Below are 20,663 nucleotides of genomic sequence, written 5' to 3'. Positions count from 1 at the left end.
AGATCCTGACTTCTTTTCAGACTGTCTGTCAGCTTGGGGCCTGCACTCCTCCTGGCAGCCAGAGTGCACGGGGCTGCTCTGTTTAGATGGTCCCTCGTCATGTTGAAGTCATCTGCTTGGCCCTGCTCCACATGTGAGTTTGCGACCCTTGTTTCTAGGCGACCTGGCCCACCCGGGTCTCCTTCCAGCCTCTTTGAGCTTGTAACCAGACTCCAAGTTTGGGTAAGTGGGGCTGAATTTGTTTCAAGAGCACTTCTTGGAGCGGGGTCCGGGGCTGAGATTCGGGCTCCCAGCGGGAAGGCAGGGAGGAACTGGAAGAAGAGAGAGGGAATTTTACCCCGAACATCTGTTGCTTGACAAAGAACTTCCCGGTCTTCTCACGAGCCCTCCAGTCCCGAGCCCAGGGCGCCCGGGCCCGCCCCTGGCGACGAGATCGCGGGGAGGGGCCGAGGCGAAACCCGAGCCCGGCGCCCACCACCCACAGGCGGGCGACGTGGCTCGGCGGCCCCGGCCTCCCCCGCCCGCCGCCCGGCGGCCAATGGGCGCGGGAGCGGGGCCGCGCGGCGCTCCCCTGCCCGCCGCCCGGGGCGCGCCCCTGCGCTCTGGCACGGGGCGGGCGCTGGCCGAGGGGCCGGCCCGTCCCCTCCCTCCCTCCCTCCCTCCGCGCGCCGGCCCCAGCCCCAGCCCCAGCCCCAGCCCCAGCCCCGCCGCCGCCGCCGCCGCCGCCGCCGCGCGCGCTCCAAGCCCCCACTCCCGAGCCGCCGCTCTCGTCGCGCGCTCGGAGCTTCCCCGCGGGCCGCTCTCCTCGCCCGACGATGGCGCGCGGCGGCTGCGGTCCCCCCGCGGGGCTGGCCCTGGCGCTGCTGCTGGCGCTGCTGCTGCTGGCGCCCCCCGCGCTGCGGGCCAAGCCCACGGTGCGCAAGGAGCGCGTGGTGCGGCCGGACTCGGAGCTGGGCGAGCGGCCGCCCGAGGACAACCAGAGCTTCCAGTACGACCACGAGGCCTTCCTGGGCAAGGAGGACTCCAAGACCTTCGACCAGCTCACCTCGGAGGAGAGCAAGGAGAGGCTGGGGTGAGGCCGCGCTCGGGGGCGCCGCAGGTGCCCGTGGGGCCGCGCGGGCTGGAGCCGCGCGGGCCGCCAGCCGCAAAGCGAAAGCGAAATCGGGCGCCAGGACCCCAGCGCGGGGCGCCCGGCCGGCCCGGCGGCGGGGCTGGAGCGGAGTTGCCCGCGGGCGCCGGGCCTCTGCGTGGAGATCGCCGCCGGGGCCGGGGTGGCTTCCCGCGGGGAGGCGAGAACGTGGCAGCGGTCGCGGGAGCCAGGACGGCCAGGGCCCGCCCCCTCCCCCGGGTTGCATCAGAAGGGAGGGGAGAGAGCGCACAAAAGAAGAATTTGTCCACGGTGGCCTTTTAGTGGCATGCGTTCTTCCCCACCCTCACGGTTTCTCTCTTCTCCCCCCATTCCAAGAGAGGAGGGCATGAGACACTGCTAAGGTCTCACGGATGATCGTTGATGGGTAAAAGATGAAGGGGCAGACGAAGGAGAGGCTTGATTCCTGGCTTGCGTCCCTGGGCCGGGACTGGGGTGTTCTTGTCTTCTGCTTAATCGCCCCAAAATCTGAAGTAAGGGGTATAAAAATCCTGTCGTTAAGCACGGAGGGGCATTTCGGGCTGGAGATGGAGGGTGGGAATGGAAGCTGGTCCCCTCCTTTATGTTTCCAGCAGTTTCTGATGGCAGCAGAGGCGCCCAGTCCTTTGGCAGCTGAGGGCAAAAAGCTGGAGGGTGGTGTGGTGGCACATTGTGAATTTCACCATTGCAGGCAGTTGAGTTAGGAACCGAACCTGCGAAACAAAACTTGGGTCCATCTCCGTGCACCCTCTCCGCAGCCCTTGGGGAGGCCCTTGAGCTTTGTGCAAAGGTATCTGGGAACCCTTCCACTGAGGAGTCAGCAGTCAGCCTGATCCCAAATGGTGACCCGGACGGGGAGGGTCCCAAGAGCCCTGCCTACTGGGCACCAGGCCTCCAGGAATCTGGTTCCTGGGGGTGGAGGGTCTGTCCGCCCCTGCTACTTAAAAAAAGAACACAGCCATCCCTGTGCTGCCGGGGGCAACCAAAGGCCAATGTGGTTGGTTAGAATATGAGGCTAAATTATACCTATTGTGTAGGTGCACCATCTGCCTGCTCTGATAAAAAGATCTCTGAACTTCAAAGTCACCTCCCAACAATCACCTTTTATCTTGCAAGAGAAGTACTTTCTCTTCTGGTTTGGGCCTTAACAATGAGGGCCATTGATGAGTCCAGTCCATTGTATCACTTGGAGGCACTTGGAGGCTGATTCATTCTGGGGCCCTGGGTGGCAGCCCTTTGTCACCAGGGAGAAGGAGGAGGAGAGGTTTGAGGGATGGGAGTAGGGAACTCTAGGATAGGAGTTCCTATCCTAGATAGGACAGGATGGGAGTAGGGTCTGAGGCTTCCAGTTTAATGCCTTCATCATGATGAGTGAGCCTAGTGGTGAGAGCAAGTGGTGATAGAGTCGGTCTGCACTGGACCCTTGTATAACACCTTAGCTGCATTCATTTATTCATGCAACAAACATGTGAGTGGCTCCTGTGTTCCAGGCACCGTGTTAGATACCTGACAACTACAAAGATGAAACCTTATGTCCTAGGCCATAAAGTACTTAGAATCATAGGCAGAGGAGAGAGATTCGAGCAGACGCTATGCATAGTTGCTGTGATGGTGGCATGTAAAAGCCACAGTAACCACATCTAGGGGAAGGAGCCCCCTAAGGCTTCAGGTTAGGGAAAGGGGCTTGGGCGTTTGGGTTGTCACCTGACCAGAGCTTGTGGCATGACTCAGAGGTTACCAGGCGTACGAGCAGGGGAAGACATCCTGAAGAGAGAACAGCCTGCTTATACAGGTGCTGAACAGTAAAGGGACAAGGCAAGAGAAGTGGGAGTGGTGAGGAGGCCAAGGGCAGAGCAGGAAGAACTTCTGTGAGGTGGAGATTAGACATCATTCTGTACATGGTAGAAACGTCATCACCCCAGAAATTTATTAGGAAAGTCGGATTGGCAGTAGGGCAGAGAACATAACTGAGGCACAGATGCGGAGACCAAAGGCAGGGGGTGGCTGTGAGTGCCTGAATCAGGCACAGCGGGAGAGGGTGAACCCGCAGCCACGTTAGAGATGAAACTGGCAGTGCTTGGTCTTGGCTCAGCGTGGGGGTGAAGGAGAGGAGGGGACAATCAAGGGTGGCATCTGGTCTCTGGCCTTGAGCCACTGGATGGGTAGTGGACACACCGCTCACCTATAAGGTAAATCTGGGCTAGAGGCAGGGGAGTTTGGAGCGCTGCAAATGATGGGTGCGGTATGGGACTGCCTGAGCGTGAGAAGCCATCTCTCTGTCCACAGCTCCTGGTGCAACAGTCCCCTCCAAGTCCCAGCTGCAGAGGCAGGAGTGTGGCTAATTCCAGGCAACTTTATCACCACCATCTGCCCATAGATTTTGAAAACATGACAGCTCTACGACCCCTGAAGACAGAAAAAAGTAGGGACCCCTAGGCTTCATTTAGTCACAAATGTGCTGCACAGTCTTAGAAAAAAATGTAAATTACTTGCCAACATTTAACATCAGAGCAGTTTCACACACAGACCCCGATTTCTGACTCGTCTTGACACCCATGGCCTGTGACTGCATGAAGCAGTCATTGTGTGGAGCAGAGCTGGGCAGCCTTGTGGGCAGCTAGCAGGGGATCCCCGGGTTCCCCGGACACTTTGCTTACTTCTGTTACCTGTTTGTTGAGTTCCCCATCTACCTGTGATGGGGACTGTCATCCTTAATGAGGAAAGGCGCACATTGTCTCTTGTATTCCTCACAACATTCCTTGTAAAGTAGGTGTTCCAATTTACAGATGGGGAAACTGAGATTCAGTGAAGTCATTTGCCCAAGATCACATGGGACTAGGATTCAGCTGTTCTGATTATAGCATTTGGTTTATCTGCATCACAGCCTCCTTTCCCTACAGCTCATGTTTGAGATTTTTAGAGAGAGGTTAAGATTAGATATGCTTCCAACAAATATTTATTGAGCTCCCAAAACATGTCAGGCTGAGCTATGTCCTGGATGTTTCTTTGCCATAGATTAGATGCTGTCCTTTCCACAAAAACAGGTTGTATACTATCTGATGTCATCCAGTCTTTGCTGGTTTGAGATTATGCTTCTCATTTGGCTTTGGATAACCGACGGGCATGCCACCACTGTGTCCCCAGGACTGGGACAGTGCCTGGCGCACAGTAGTTAGGCTGAACACTGCACTGTGTTGAGAGAATTCTGCTGTGTCTGGCTGTGATTTCCTGGAAGGAAGATACTTGAGGTTTAGTCTTTCGGGAGGACCGGTTAAAATTGCAAATGAAGGGACAAGTTAAAGCTGTTAGTAAAGTTTACACCTTCCTGAGAAAGAGGAGCTTGGGCTACCCAGGTTCCAGTAGGAGATGGAGACTTAAGTACAGTACCAATGAATTCATTTCTATTTCTAGTTGATCAAAGAGTAACTGCTGATTTGAATTTATAGTCACAGTAAGAAAGTTGGAGTTGATAAAATTCTAGCCCACAGCAAAGAAACAAATTGCTGATTAGCCTGTATGACCTCGTCCCAGGTAAATGGACTACTAGGTTAAAACTTTCTTAAACATTGGAAATAGCTTGCAGGTGTCTTTGAAGTTCCCTTCAGGGATGGCATCCCTAGCTGGGGGCCCTCTGGCCTAGAGATGGACATTGTTAAGTTCCCAGCCTGAAGTTTGCTCTGGACAGTGGTTTGGGGTGCCTTAGTGAAGTCCAGTGGGGAATTGCTGGAACCTGGGCCGGCTGTGGAGCAAGAGACACCAGTGGACATAGAGGTCTTCACCCTAAGAGCAAGGGGTTGAGGGGACTTCCCTGGTGGCACAGTAGTTAAGAATCCACCTGCCAATGCAGGGGACACAGGTTTAAGCCCTGGTCCGGGAAGGTCCCACATGCCGTGGAGCAACTAAGCCTGTGCGCCACAACTACTGAGCCTGCACTCTAGAGCCCTCAAGCCACAACTACTGAGCCTGAGTGCCACAACTACTGAAGCTGCCTAGAGCCCTGCTCTGCAACAACAGAAGCCACTGGAATAAGAAGCCCATGCACTGCCATGAAGAGTAGCCCCCACTTACCGCAACTAGAGAAAGCCCACGTGCAGCAACAAAGACCCAATGAAACCAATAAATAATTAAATAAATTTATTTATTTTTTAAAAAGAGCAAGGGATTGAGGCTCCTGCAGCTGCTTAACTGGCCAAGTTTCTTAAATAGGTTCCATGATGTCAAGGCTCTTTTGTCCCTGAAACTTTCTACGTTGTCCAAGATGTGGTCTCCTCCTGCTTTAAGATTCAAGTCTGAATCCAAAGTGGTGAGATTTAAACAAACAAACCAACAAACAAAAAAACCTCATTTTTTGTTTGGTTTAGCTAGAATCTTCCATCTTTTGCATTGGGCTTAGAGCCAGAGGACATGGATTCTTACCCCAGTGGTACCAAATACTCCCTCATCACTCGAAAATGAGGGAGTTAGACTATATCAGGGAAGACTGCTAGGTTTCATCTTACAAGTCAGCTCACTCCATGTATGCAGAACACTGTGTTAGAAGGCTTCTGAGGCCACATCAAGGCTTTTTATCAGGACAGAAGGGCCTGATCCACTGTTGGGGTCTGCCATTGGCACTGGGTGGTAGGGTGGAAGGCATATCATCCTTGGAAAAGATCAGCTTTAAGATCCTTCCCAGCCTGGTCGGATCATTGATTTTATTTTGGCATTTTTGCATTTTAGATTCTGCAGGTGTTTGATCTGTTTCTGGATCGGGATCACACGCGCCTTGATGACAGCCTCGTGGGTGGTTTTTTTTTTTTTTTAAACTACAGGAAGATTGTCGATCGCATCGACAATGACGGGGATGGCTTTGTCACCACCGAGGAGCTGAAAACCTGGATCAAACGGGTGCAGAAAAGGTACATCTACGATAATGTTGCCAAAGTCTGGAAGGATTATGATCGGGACAAAGACGATCACATTTCCTGGGAAGAATACAAACAAGCCACCTACGGCTACTACCTAGGTAAGAGGTGCTGCAGGAGCGATTACACAGCCGGGGCCCGTGTAACCCGCTTCCTGGGAGAGACTCGACTCTCTCATCATATCTGCCCCCTTTGGGGAGATGTCACAACTTCCTAAGTAGAACCTGCTTGGGTAACATCCTGCTCTGCTTACTAAGAATACACCAAGTCGCTTACTCTGGGTGAACTTGTAGGTGGAAGGGTGCAAGGGTCTAATAAAGAGTAAGCTGCCGCCTAGCCTGAGCTTACAATCTCAGAGGCACACCCAGAGAGCAAAGCGGAGAGGGAGCATGTCCGTGGTACAGTTCCAGAATGCTGCCGAGTTTCAGGTAGCAAGGACCGAGTTCGCTGGAACCATCTGGGAAGGCTTCCCGGTGGAGGGTGGTTTGGGAACCGGGCCTTAAAGAATGGATTTGTATCTGGAGAGATAGACACGGGCGGGGAAGGTGAGTCAGCTGGAGGGGCAAAGGTGCAGCAGTACATTCAGCCGGGGGCAGGGTCTGGACATCAGACATGCTTGTTTCGGGGGGATGATGGAGGGGTGTGTGCCCAGCACTGGGTGCAGACCACTGGGTACCTGATAGGGGCTGAGAACGGACAGGTGTGAGGAGAACCAGAGACATACAGAGTAAGAGAGGTCTTGAAAGGGTTGCAGGAACATTTAGAACAGATGTCCTGGGTACTAGAGAGCCTCGGTATGTTCTGGATCAAAGAATATGATGAAAGTGGGGTTCTGCAGAGAGAAGCGTGACATTCATATGGTCTTAAGCCTATGGTTCTCACCACTTGCTTAATGTCCCTAACAAGTCTTTAGGGCCTGGACCATAGGGTGGTATGGAGGGACAGACACTAGAGGCATTCTGAAATAAAATGTTTCAAAGAACTCAGTTTTTGTCCTCTGTGTACCATTTGGCATGAAGGAAGAGATCTGGAAGGAAGTGCCTTCCTTAGCAGCCCAGTTTTCATGTTTCTGTGTACATCCTGCAGGAAACCCCACAGAGTTTCAAGATACTTCAGATCATCAAACCTTTAAAAAGATGCTGCCACGTGATGAGAGAAGGTTCAAAGCTGCAGACCTCAATGGTGACCAGACAGCCACCCGGGAGGAGTTCACTGCCTTTCTGCACCCTGAGGAGTTTGAGCATATGAAGGAAATTGTGGTTTTGGTAAGATACAGAAAGAGCCTGCGCTGGGAAAAGACCAGGACGAAAGCTGCCCCGAAACCTCGTCCCTTGCAAAGTGAGAGTGGTCTTCAGCCTGAGGGGAACTGGGCAAGGACTCTGAAGTGGAATAAACTGGAATACCTGTGTACCCAGGAGATGAGTCAGGGCAGGGTAGCTGCTGTTGCAAGTAGCCCTCAGTCCCAGCCACTGAACACAATCACAGGTTAGGTCTTGCTTGTACTGAGTCCAGGGCAGACAGTCCCAGTCAGGTGCATCGTCTGGGCCGTTCTCCAAGTGTCAGGCTTCAAGGCTACTTCCATCTTGTCCTCCACCATCCTGTGGCTTTGAGGTCATCCTGGCCACTACCAGCTGGTAGACAGAAGAAGAGAAGGACTGAGGAGGAAGCACGGTCTGCCCTTACTGTTCTGGTCGGGAAATGACACAGCCTTCCTTTTATATTCCACGGGCCCCTCCTACACATGACGAGGCAGGGGAATACAGTCTAGATGTGTGCCCAGAATGGGCAGATGGGTTTAGTGAGCAACTAGCTAGCCTCTGTCCCATTTGCCAGCTTTGAGGGAACTAGAAAAAGACTCAGAAATGGAATGCTGAGTCTGTTAAATCCTATGGAAACTTAAAGTCGGACCATGCCTGGAAAGGACACTCCCCTTGGAGTGTATGTGCTTTCCACAGTGTCTTATCGGGTCCCAAGTGTCTTCATTTTCCACGACAATCAAATAAATGCCATCAGCTGTTTTCAGTGCAGATACCCCGAGACAGTTCCAATATTTTGATGCTAGGAGACAACCAGCTGTGGACTAGTGTAGTTATCCAGTTGGTGGTGGGTTCACTCTTGCCTCCTGCTTCATCCTTACGACCACCATGACCCCAAGGACTGGGCAATGGCTCTAAGAGTCATTCCTTTTTACCACGCAACATCTACTTAATGAGAGCTAATTTGCCAGAAGACCGTGAAGATGGGGAAGTGGATTATGTGCTTCTGGATTGGCTCTGTTCTCAGGTTGGCGTTTTCTTCAGGATGCCCTTGAGATTCTGTGGCAATGGACAGTAGACTCATTTCATTACTCACCCTAGCAAAAAACCTAGTTAAGAAGTCAAATGTATTGATTCTAAACACACAACATAATACATTCAGAATTCAGATATACTTTTCTAATTGTCCACAATTCCACTTTTTCTGACACCAACTCAGTGTTCACGGTCCAGTTAGCACTGGAGTCTATCTTTGTGATAGTTTAGTCTAGTGGTTCTCAAGCTGGGTTCCTCACAGTACCCAGGGGTGATTTGGCTGGAGGGTGGAGGTGGTTGGCCTGGCAGGGCTTCCTGATATAATCAGAGCACCTCTGGACGTACAGGTGCATTTTCATTTGCAGAGAGTGTTCTGCTTTTAAAATTCTCCCCTTTGCTTCCTAGGAAACTCTGGAGGACATCGACAAGAATGGGGATGGCTTTGTGGATCAGGATGAGTATATTGGTGGGTGCTGGCCTGGAGTCTTGCTCCACTGTCCCCACTGGGCAACTTTCCTTCACCCACACGTCTAGCTATTTTCCTCAGATGTCTCTTTTCACAGCAGCTGCAAGTCTGTAGGTGTCACTCCTGTGACTTCCCAGTTTGAGGGACTTGTCACACCAGCACTAGGGGTACAGATTCAGGGAGGCAAAGCCCAAAAGGCTGGCCCCACCCCGAGGCTGGCCGGCAGTTGGCCCCACAGCTTTGAGAGGTGCCTTTCATCCCACTGTATAGTTCAACCTTTGCAAAATGGGATTGGAGATCCCAGAGATGTAGAGTGAGGCTATAGTGGACAGTCTTAGGGGACAGACTCTACAACAGACTATTAGCCAGCAGGGCCTAGAAACTGAGTTGATGGAGCTGTGATCAACAGAACTGTTTACATGCCTGCAGAAAGGCATTCCTTCTTTTTTTTTTTTTTTTTTTTTTTGGGCACACGGGCTTAGTTGCTCTGCGGCATGTGGGATCTTCCTGGAGCTGGGATCGAACCCGTGACCTCTGCATTGGCAGGTGGATTCTTAACCACTGCGCCACCTAGGAAGCCCAAGGCATTCCTTCTTAAAGAGGTAAATCCTTTTACAGAGTGCAGGGTTGCTCTATAATACAGCCGTTTTATGCCTCTGTTTTTGGTCTCTCATTGGGAGCACTGTTCCTAGCTTTTTGTCCTGAAGGGCTCCCCTTAAGCAACATCAAGAAGTGTGCTTGCAGGTAAATGAGGCCTGGCTGAATGAGGTTCCAATTAATGCCCCCGGGTCAGAAGCCGCGGCTGCTGGTTAGAGACCTTCCCAGCTGCCCGGGAGCTCTTCCAGCAGGAAGGACTGGAGGAGGCAGCATGGAGATTTATTTCCATTTGCTCCTCAGCGGCTGCTGCTTCAGTGCGTTGGCGTGTGGCCCCAGCTGCAGGCCGCCTTCTCATTATAGCTCTTCTTTTCCCAAGTCTCAGTAAAGTAAAAGCTGGAAAATCATTTGAGGGATGGGATGGATATAATTTTTGTGCAGATATTTAATAGAGGCAGTTAATTACCTTTCGACGTAAAAGAAGAGCCCATGTTGCCATCAGCCTCGGGTGTGTGGTTGTATTATTTTGCCACCCCGTACACAAGAACAAGTGCCTTCTGTAATAAAGAGCAACGTTTCTTCTAATCATTCAGAAGATATTTGGTCTGAAGACCCAAATGCTGTTCTCCTCTGTCTGTGGAAACAGGCAGCTCTCGCCACCGTAGTTAAAGCCATCTCAGTGGCCCTGCCTTTCTTTGTTGAAAAAGCAGTGCTGACAGCCCCATCGTCAGTGCAGGCAGCAAAGCCTGCCTCTCGCCTGGTGCACGTGCGTGTGAGGGAAGCCTCAGAGCCCTGGACACTTTGACAGTGGTGACGGAATTAGACTGACAGGAGGGGCTGACTGATTAAAACAATGTAGCACTTTTGATTAAAAATGTGTGCTCTCCCTGCCCTCCTCCCGATCTGCAGTGAAAGGGGGCAAAGTCAGGGGCAAAACTCTTTGAGTGGCTTTGCCTAAAGGAAACAGTCCATTCTGCACACTGGCAGAAAGGGAAGTGGGGGCATTGTTCTTGAAGACTGAACTCTGAGCGACTTACAGTCAGAGAGACTGAATGTCCAGACTTGTCTAGCAAATGACTTCATTTATGGGGGAGCCTTCTCTGCAGGCAGGGATGAGTGGAAACCGGTGGTGATGTGGCAAGGACACTGGAATTAAAAGTCCTGGCTTCTCCACTTACTAGCTGTGTGACCCTGTGGGAGTCATGTAATCACTCAGTATAAGCCTCAGTTTCCTCATCTGTAAAACGGGAAGACACAGCACCCATGTTTCCAGGATGGTGTGTGTCTCCTTGTAACTGAACCTAAGGTCATGCCTCTCTTTTTCCTTCATTCACTACCTACTCTCTCTACCACCTGACATTTCCAAGCTGTTTCCATCAAAGAGAAATTGCCCACAGGGTATCTCTCTTTTCCAAGAAGATCTAGTGGCTTAGCCAACAATGGGTAAACTTTGCCTTCTTTTTCCCTTTCCCTGCCATTTTAAAATAAGGGTATTGATCTATGTCATAAAATTGTTATAAGGATGAAATAAAATATATGTGAAAGCCCTCTGGAACTGATATAAACAACAGCAGTAAGAAACACAGCAGTTAAGACTATGGGTTGGAAGCAAAGTGCCCATGTCCCTATGTAGCCTACTTACTACATTTTCATACTAGCTGTGCGTCCTTGGGTTAAGGCTGTGCCTCGGTTTTTTCATCTATAAAGTGGGAATAACAGCACCTACCTTCATAGGATTGTAATGAAAAATCAAATTAGAAAAGTATATGTTTTACACAGCATCTGGACCATAGAAAGTGCTGATACTGGGCATTATTACTAGTTTTCACCTGAATAGTTCCAGGCAGGGTTGTAGAGGGCTTTTACAGAAGTGTCCCATTTGACCTTCATAATAACCCTGTGAGTAATAAAGTATTGTCTCCACTTTACAGACAAGGCACTGAACTGAATCAGTAGCCAGGATTCATCTTCTGGCTCCCAAGCACAGTTCTTTCTCTTCCACTAAGCGGCCTTCAGAGTGGATAAATCATTGCATTATTTACCCAGGAGACTGCCCCTCAGGTGTCTGGTTAGGTCTCTTGGTTGTTAGAGGTCAGGTTTTCTTGGACTTACCTTCCCACTTGTCTTCATAACCAAGAACAGCCTTCCCTTCTAGCTGATATGTTTTCCCACGAGGAGAATGGCCCTGAGCCGGACTGGGTTCTGTCAGAACGGGAGCAGTTTAATGAATTCCGGGATCTGAACAAGGACGGGAAGCTGGACAAAGATGAGATTCGCCACTGGATCCTCCCGCAAGACTATGACCACGCACAGGCTGAGGCCAGGCACCTGGTGTACGAGTCGGACAAAGACAAGGTATTTCAGTCTTCTGGAATTGTTCCTTGAAGGGAGACAGTTTACATAAGATCAGTTCTGTTTGCTTCTTTGATGTTTGCCTTGGCCCGTGCGGCCGTGTCCTTACTGACTTCTCTTATTCCTGCCCTACATCAGAGACCTGTGAACTTGAGCCAACAGCGAGATAACCCACAGTGAGCTCATTAGGCCCAGATTTTCCTGTTCCTGGCGAGTCTGCTGTGGGTCACACTTACGTTCACTGCCATCTCCTGGATCATAGAACCGGTCACTTTGTTGGCTGTGGGCAGGCATGGATTTAAGAGGTGTGCCCTGCGTTGCCCTAGGATCAGCTTGTTCATCCACTCATTCAATCAGCAGACACTCATCAGACATCTGCGGCATGTCAGACCCAAGGAAGCCCATCGCATTAAAGCCCGGGCATCCTCAGGCCAGCTCACCGTGCTGGCTCCAATGCCAGTATCTGTTGGTCAATGTCCAAATAAGTCAATAAACAAGATTTAGAAAGAAATCCTGCCTCCTGCCATTTTGATCACTGCTCCACGTTCTCAGGAGACGGTCAAGTTTTGCAGTCAGGCCATAAAAGGGAAATAGAATTCTTCGGGGCCTGTTTTGGGAACGCCAGCGCTGCATGTCGACATAACTAGACTCTGGCTTCTGAATTCCTGGAGGACTTTTCTGATACATTTTAGCACAGCTTTTATAGCAGGAGGCTGTTCCAGTTTGGGGTTTTGCAGGGCAGTGGTGGTAGATGAAGGAGGTACCTAGCAGCTTATTAATTATGAAGTGTAAGATGTTCAGTGTTGCAGATCAATGAAATAACATGAGCTTCACGCTGAGTGATTACATAGAGTGACCAGAGTTTCCGTGACAGAGCTCTTTCCTCTCTCCCACAGGATGAAAAGCTCACTAAAGAGGAGATCTTGGACAACTGGAACATGTTTGTTGGAAGCCAAGCTACCAATTATGGGGAAGATCTCACCAAAAACCATGATGAGCTTTGATACACACTCACCATAATATGACAGACTGTCATAGGCTTTCTTTTATTGTCCTGGATAATTGCTACAAATTGTCTCATTTACAGCAGTTGCGTCCCCCCCCCCCCCCGAAAAGCAAGTTTATCACCTCAGATTGGGGTTAAAATTGTTTTTTACTCAATATTTGCTGGAAAATAGTCATCACTATTCTCTAAGACTTCTCTGCAAACATTAAAATCTTGGTCAATTGCAATGCTCTTTAGGGATACATTGCTAAAATATGACTTTTTAGCTTTTCCCATGAAATTTGAACTAAAGGGGAATAAAATTTGAAAAAGTCTTGTTGTTCAGAAGTTGGGTGGTTGGGGAGAGGGCAGTACATGGAGTGACTGCTATGATTTTAACTGCAGATTTTTTACATTTGCCACTGTTGAATAATTGGTAAGGGAAAATTGTGGTTATGCGTCAGTGGTATCTCATCCTACACAGGCTTCTTTCAGAGCAAGGCTGATGTTTCAGATTCTTCCTTCTTGACTTTGTCCTCTGAGCTGTTACTGTAAATGGCATATAAACCCCTGTGCATTCTTCTGTATGGACCTGCTAATGTGCACAACAGATCCACCCATCTTTGTTTTTTGTCTTTTTTACAATAAGAAACAATTAAGAAAGATAATGTGAAAAAGGAAGTTTTAAAGGTAGAGAGAAAAGATGAATGTCAGGCATTTGGAGAACTATAGGGAAATGTTAAACACTTTATTATACTTGAGAAATTTTTCTTGACATGTAAATGAAGTAGATCTGATCTTTGAAAAAGTGAATAGAACTGCAGTCCATTTCCTCGCTGATCTCTGATAGGAATACGGAGAAGTGTCCTTGGAAAGCCTGCCTAGTGGAGCTCTGGAACCGTATCATCCAGTTCCAGTGATTCTACAGCCCTCGGACCTCCCCCGGGACCACTTACACCATGGAATTGACAAAGCAGTGTTCCAAGCCACTGGCTGAATTGGAAGAAATAACTTTTACAGGTTGAAATTCCACCTTTTAAGTAGAAAGTAAATGAAATAAAGGATCCCTCTGAGGATCTGCTACTGTGTCTTGTGGTGTTTGACTTCACGTGTACCATATGTGACGTTATTCACTGTTGAAATAGAATTTGGAACAGTGGGATGAGATGACGTGAGTAAGATTATAAAAGTTCTGCATTTACTAAATCCAACCACTAGAATGTTGCGAACATATTCATATTTACTTATTTAATAAACATGTACTTCTCTATGCTAAGTAGACAACCTACAGGTCATTTTAACTGTAAGACCTTTCAGAGGCAGGATTCCATTGGAAGAAAATCCAGACTTCTTATCAAGGCCTATGAGGTCCTATAGGACCTCATCAGCATCACTTCCTTTCACCTCCCATAGCAGCCCCACTGACCTTCTGGTCCTCAAACACATCAAGTTCATTTCCAGGTTGGGCCCTTTGCACTTGCTGTCCCTTCTGATTTGGAACCCTCATCTCACACATCCTGGGGTAATTTAAACGTGCTTCCTCAACAGGACCTTCCCCACGCCATTATTTGTCGTGGTCCCATTTGAGTCCGGTCTCATTTCCCTGTTTTATTTTCTCCTTGGTATGTACATATTGCCATTTGCATTTGTTTCCTAGGGCTGCTGTACAAATTATCACAAAGAAGGTGGCTTTCAACAACAGAAACTCAGTTCTAGAGGCTGGAGTCTGAAATCAAGGTATTGGCAGGATTGTGCTCCTTCAGAATGCTCTAGGGGAGAATCCTTCCTTGCTTCTTCCCGCTTCTGGTGGCTCCAGGTGTTCCTTGGCTGTGGCTGCATCACTCCACTCTGCCTCCATCTTAAGGCCTTTTCCTCCTCTCTCTGTGTCTCTCCTCTGTGTGCCTCTTATAAGTACACTTGTCATTGGCTTTAGGGCCCACCTGGATAATCCAGGGTGACCTAATCTCTAGATCCTTAATTACACCTGCAAAAAGCCATTTTTCCAAGTAAGCTCACATTCACAGGTTTTAGGAGTTAGGAGGTAACTGTCTTTGGGGGCACCACCATTCAACCAACTGTACCATTTGACATTATCTTATTTGTATATTGTCCATCTTCCCTGAGCTAGAATATGAGCTCTATGACAACAACAACAGCCTGGTCCATCTAAGTTACTGCTGTTTCCCGGGACCTACAACAGTAGAGCCTAGCCTACAGTAAATACTCTGTAATTATTTGCTGAATGAATGAGAGGTTGTTAGCTTTAATCAAAGAGAATACGCCTGGGGAGCGGAGGATGGGGGGTGGGGGGGTGGGGTCTATAAAAACCTTTTAAAAATAGCTAACATTTGCTGAATGAAAAGTAATTTGCCCGAGGTTCCAGAGTGATTAAACGGCAGGACCAGAACTCAAGTCCAGGTGTTCCTTGCTCCAAAATCTCTGCTGTTTAACACTAAATTTTACTGCTCCAAATCTCTGAATCTGATATATGTTCCCTTTATTTCTTTGTTCACCCATAGTATACGATTATGTGGTCAGGAAATGAAAATAATTCCTTTTACCTAGAAATAGGCACCTTTTTTTCCCAAGCAATGAGAACCTGTCTTTTAAAAAATGGGAAAATAATATAGTGTAACCTAATTATAAGCATAACACTTGTAAAAGGTGCTAACATGGTTTTTCCCCCAAAAGGGAATACTGGTTGGTTTATTAAGTTATACATAGTAAGATGTTAAACATATTTTAAGCATTAAGTTTTTCGTTTCAAGTCAGTGCACATAAGAGAACCCTCAAAGAGACTAGTGCTTCTGGGGCTGAATTTAACACTATTTAAGGAAAGAAAACCTTAGCTAGGGGACATAGCCGTTAACATGGTGATTTGTAAAGCCTTGGATTTCTAATAGGGTCTGACTGTTTCAACGAAAACATATTTTGTTCCTAGGTAACCTTTCAAGTCTGATTATGAACAAATGCTACAAAATTGATCTGTAATGGGAAATACTGTTATGTCACAAAGCATTATTTATACGCTTAATGTGACTGAAAACATTAATTGCTAGGAGCCAAAATCTGTCCAAGCAAAACATGAACACATATTTTGCACCTCTTGTCTCTTACTGTAGATTTTCGAATGAATTCGAGTGTAACAAAGACGTAGTTAGAAAATCTGCACACCTGAAGGTTTTCTTCACCGGCTTGGATTACTGTACTTGTTCCTTGCTAGCAAAGGCAGGAGTCGTATCTGCTCAGAAGTGCCCAGCAAACAACCGCTACCTGGCTACTTGTTAGCAGCTCAGAGAAAACATCCTGTGGAGTGAAGCAGTGAATGGCTGACTGGATTTTTTTTTAAGTCTTTCTGGATTTATTCTGCCACCTTGATAGTAAAATCCAGCTTCCTCCAAGTACAGGCAACTAAGATTTGGCTCTCTCTGTATTTTTGTTTGTTTGTTTGTTTAATTTTCTCTGTATCCTTAAAACAAGTTCACAGCGCTAGAATTTCCCACTAAAAACCAGTAAGTGCCGTAACACCCACCGCTTTGGCTCTTGTGGAAGTATTAAAAATTTGAGCAGTGGAAAGACTGTGTCATCAGCACTTAAACTCACGAGATTTACATTAACTTGGAGCTATTTCCAAGAATCCATCTGCACTCTCAATTCTGGTCAGTTCCAGGGTCTGGGCCTAGGAAGCATACCCTAGGTATAATGTATTCCCCCATCTCATGTGCTTTAAGTACCTCTGGAATTTTTTCTCATATAAACTAGAAAACAGTGTCCAATTTGCCACAAAGTCACCTGAAAGAAAATCAAGGTAAGGGTCGGTTACTTTCCTACCCTGGAGGTATTTGTGTAGTGGGAGCACACAAGCATTTCTTTTCTCCTACATAAATACTAATATCTGTACCAGGCACTCTGCCAAGGACTGACACACAGGAACCATTTAACCCTCACAACAGCCCAATGAGGCTGATACTTGCAAGAAAGTGGATAAGCTGGGTTAAGCTCCAGTAACAAACAATCCTACCATCTCAGTGGTTTAAAGCAACAGCAATTTAAGTTTTGCTTTTGCAAAGTCTGCTGTGCTTCTGGGCAAATGTCCACAGCAGCTGTGGTGTGGGACTCAGCAGCGCACCTCCACATCCACCAGGTCCACCGAGGAGTCGAGCACAGGCAAGCAAACGTGGTCATTCCTGAAAGCGACCCGTGTCTCCCATGGTCAATTTCATTGGTCAAAACAAGTCACGTGGGCATGTCTAACGTCAGGGGAGTAGGAAGTGCAATCTTACTGTTGCTCAGGGGGAGGGCTGGGGTGTTGAAAACATTGGTGAGTGGCACTCCTGGTAACCAGCGGTAACCGTACTGTTTTTTTTTCCATTTTACAGATGAGGGAACTCTAAGGGGAAATAATGCCCAAAGTTACACAACTCATAAATTAGGTGACTGTAGGAGTGATGGTCCAGACCAGGACACTTTTGCCAATGAAAGGGGGCAGTTTTAATCAGTACCACCCCAAATCCTGAGCAACCTGCACTGACCGCTTTCGGATTTACAGACCCTTTCTGCTCCTCCTCTGGTTGGGATCTTCCTCCTCCCCCTGGGTTGAGGAGTCCATGGGCCAAAGCGTTTTGCCCACTCAAAGCCAAGGCCTTTGCTTCTGGACTGAGCTCCATGTCCCTAGAACACCTCAGAATTCCCTGCCCAGAGAACCTCAAGTCCCTTCCAGAGCCTGTGTGTGCACTTCCCAGGTGCCTCTTCCAAAGGGCAGGCAAAGCCAGAGGTACACACACCTAGACCCAAAGGACCCAGGGGCCAGCTGGTGGACTCCACTTGAACACGTAGGCTCGGATGTCCACACACAGGTACATGGAGCCCCTTTGGTAGGAGGAAAAGTGGTGGAGTGACCCACTGATCATTTTCCCTTCTTACTCCCACCCGGGGGCCCACAAGGTTAGGGATGCGCCTGCCACAATGTTGGGACAACCAGGACTGTCCTGGGCACACTGGAACATGTGGTTCCCCTGTACAGAGGCAGCAGATCCAAGGTACAAATCCAAGTTTCTATCATGGAGGACCCCATCCTCTTAATCACCCTACAACATTACCTCCAATTAGCCCCTTGGTGAAAACACAGCTAGCATTACTACAGTTTTAAAAATTGGTGGCAATACATGGTGTAATTTGAAAATTCAAGGTCACTGGGGTGAGATACAGAGTGGGTGGAATGGAAAGACGGATCCAAAGACCTGTCTAGATGTGAGGTCTAGCTCTGCCACCCAGGAGTTCTAGGGACTCAGCAGGTCACCTTCCTCCTGAAAAGCCTATCTGGCTGTACAACAGGGACAATAACAGTAATAATAATACCTACCTCTCAGAGTGGTTACAAAGCTGAAGTGAGTAATGCACAAACAAGAACTACAAGGACTGAGTTTTCCCTGATGACCCTCGTGAGGAGGTCAAATGCCAGAGGTCAGGTAGATCAATGTCTGCAAACATCAGGCTGCTGGTTACTGGTTTTGCTGAGATTTAGAATTCTTATGCAAAGTGTTTTAAAACCTGAAAATCAATCTATTACTAGGTGAAACTGAATGGATTCAATGACAAAGGAATAGCTTTTAGTGTTGTTTTTATCGTGATCAGGGTATTCCAAAGCTAGTTGCATGTGGTAGGGATTTGGAACTCAATTCAAAAGCAGATCAAGTAGTCTCTGCGCATTCAAAAACATTTGGGGACTCAGCTGGCAAAGGTTATATTTTCAGAGGAGGAAGGAAACTTAGGTCCAGAGAGATTAAGCCTGTGCTTTTCCCTTTCTCAGGACTGAGGCAGAGGTTGGACTAGAACACCTTCCCTGACTCCAGTTGTTCTCTTTAAAGCTTTAACGTTCTCATCTGAAAAATGGCGGCAATAACTCCTACCTTATAGAGGAGAAACAGGATGAACTAAGGTAATGACCATAAGCATTTTGTGTGGTCAGTGCTCAGGAAATGGTAACCATTTTTATTATCGCACCAAAGTAAGTCTTTACATATTTCAGCATTAAATATTTTATTTATTTGTGGTTACTCTTAGATTTCCACATATTAGTGACTGATGGAGGCTGTGGATTTGTCAGAAAATTGTCAAAGGTGTGTTGTTTTAAATGCATGAAAGGTGTTTTTTTTTTAAAGTTCACACCTTTAAAAAAAAAAAAGAGTTCACATGGTTATTAACTGTAAGAACATTTAATGACTCATATCAGATTAGTGGTCCTAAACCACAGCAAGTACATGACCTTGCTGCTAAGATACTGAAAATTAAGAAAGATGCCTGTAGAGAGCACACCCAGGTGACCTGAGAGTCAGACCCACTCACTAGCTGAATGACTTCAGGCCAATTACTTCCACTCTGCAAACCTCCTTTTCCTCTTCTGTAGAAGAAGGTAAGAGCAGTACCAGCCTGGCTGGGTGGTTGTCAAGGCTCAGTGAGGCCCTGTGTGTGAAGCACTTTGCCCTGGGCCTGATGCAAGGAGATGCTTGATCCGTGGAGCTAGGTGACTCTCATAAAGGGTGAAAACTACCCTCTCCTAAGGGTAAAAAACAAAACATGCTAAGGAATAAAAACAAATCGTCTAGAGAATGAAATATTGCCATTTGCAGCAACATGGATGGACGCAGAGAATATTATACTTAGCAAAGTAAGGCAGACAAAGACAAATGTTATATGATATCACTTAATAGTGGAATCTAAAAAATAATACAAATGAATCTGTACACAAAACAGAAACAGAGTCACATAGAAAACAAACTTTCGGTTACCAAAGGGGAAAGGGAGGGCGCAGGGATAAATTAGGAGTATAGGATTAACAGATACAAACTACTCTACATAAAATAGATAAGCAACAAGGATTTACTGTATTCAATACCATGTTCTAACCTATAACGGAAAATAATCTGAAAAAATATGTATAGGTATAACTGAATCACTTTGCTGTACACCTAAAACTGAAACAGTATTGTACATCAACTATACTTAAATTTTAAAAAAAGAAAAGAAATTGTGTAGAGGATCACCCACACTTTATTTTCCGGCAGACGCGATTCCCGTACATTCACAGTGGAGCCGGGTGCATCAGCCGCAGGAGACCCTGCCGGAAGTCTTCGGGAAGGCCCACCGGCTTGCTGGTGGCTGGATTCACAAAGACATGGACTGAAGACCCGGTGGTACAGGCCAAAGCGGCAAAGTGTGCCAGCTTGGGGTGGCCGAAGAAAAAGCCATCACTGAGGTCCCGGTGATTGACAGAAGGCAGCTCCTTGGCAGGCTTGGGGGGAAACAGAGCAAGGCGGTAATGCACGCTGGAGTGACCAACTTTCTCCACGGCCAGTGCAGCCACTGGGATCTGAGGAAAGCCGACCGGTGTGTGGAAGGTGCACTGGTTGGTCACCATGAACCCCACCATGGGGGATGTCAGCAAGCCCGTTTTCAGGCCACAATACCTGGAAAGGTACATCACAACGCTTACTCTGGGTCACCATGATGCTCTCTCCCAGCCCAATGACTGTGTTTCAGCCTAGGGGCACCAGCTTCAAAGGGCCTGGAATCAAATCCCAGCTACGCCACTCACTAGCTGGGTTACCTCGGGCAACTTCTCTGTACCTCAATTTCCACAAGAATGTAATGTTCACGTCCCCGGTACTTACCTCATAGGCTTACTGAAAATTAAATGACTAGTGTCATCTAATACAGTATAACATTTACTATACTAACAGTTCACAGATACAGTAAGTTCTCATTAAACATTGGCTATTATGCATATTACTGCATCCATCTTGTCCTCGCTTCTCAGTAAAAAATCAGGTACTTTTGTATAAATGTCAGGTACTTTCGTATAAGCATCTCTTGTATCTGCTTCTAGATTATCATCTCTTTAAGGACAGGAACCGTCTTGTTTCTGAAGTCTGTTGACTAGAAATAA

The 20,663-nt window shown here is 47.8% G+C and overlaps 2 protein-coding genes across 2 annotated transcripts in view; one reads left to right on the top strand and one right to left on the bottom strand.

Annotated features, from left to right (window-relative positions):
• The first annotated feature begins 691 nt into the window (after positions 1-691).
• RCN1 (reticulocalbin 1) lies at positions 692-13,806 on the top strand. Its single transcript, XM_057695440.1, has 6 exons — positions 692-1,072; positions 5,938-6,131; positions 7,117-7,295; positions 8,727-8,787; positions 11,537-11,736; positions 12,630-13,806. The coding sequence occupies exons 1-6, from the start codon at positions 816-818 to the stop codon at positions 12,735-12,737; spliced, it is 999 nt and encodes a 332-aa protein (XP_057551423.1). The 5' UTR covers positions 692-815; the 3' UTR covers positions 12,738-13,806.
• A 5,959-nt stretch (positions 13,807-19,765) lies between these two features.
• Positions 19,766-20,663, bottom strand: part of LOC130861387 (uncharacterized) — a 101,760-nt gene continuing 100,862 nt past the window's right edge. Inside the window, exon 2 of the mRNA XM_057750221.1 lies at positions 19,766-20,184. Within this exon, the coding sequence (XP_057606204.1) occupies positions 19,800-20,184 (385 nt within the window). The 3' untranslated portion in view covers positions 19,766-19,799. The remainder of the gene's footprint in view (positions 20,185-20,663) is intronic.

Source organism: Hippopotamus amphibius, chromosome 9, assembly GCF_030028045.1.
Source record: "Hippopotamus amphibius kiboko isolate mHipAmp2 chromosome 9, mHipAmp2.hap2, whole genome shotgun sequence".
Taxonomy (NCBI): domain Eukaryota; kingdom Metazoa; phylum Chordata; class Mammalia; order Artiodactyla; family Hippopotamidae; genus Hippopotamus; species Hippopotamus amphibius.
Note: the sequence above shows the minus strand (reverse complement) of the source record. Positions and strands in the feature narration are given on the sequence as shown.

What these genes read in the sequence shown, in the direction of transcription:
- RCN1 (XM_057695440.1), top strand. Translation starts at nt 816, where the DNA reads ATGGCGCGCGGCGGCTGCGGTCCCCCCGCGGGGCTGGCCCTGGCGCTG. An exon ending in GAGAGCAAGGAGAGGCTGGG is followed by an intron (nt 1,073 to 5,937) that starts GTGAGGCCGCGC and finishes TTTAAACTACAG; the next exon opens with GAAGATTGTCGATCGCATCG. An exon ending in ACGAGTCGGACAAAGACAAG is followed by an intron (nt 11,737 to 12,629) that starts GTATTTCAGTCT and finishes TCTCTCCCACAG; the next exon opens with GATGAAAAGCTCACTAAAGA.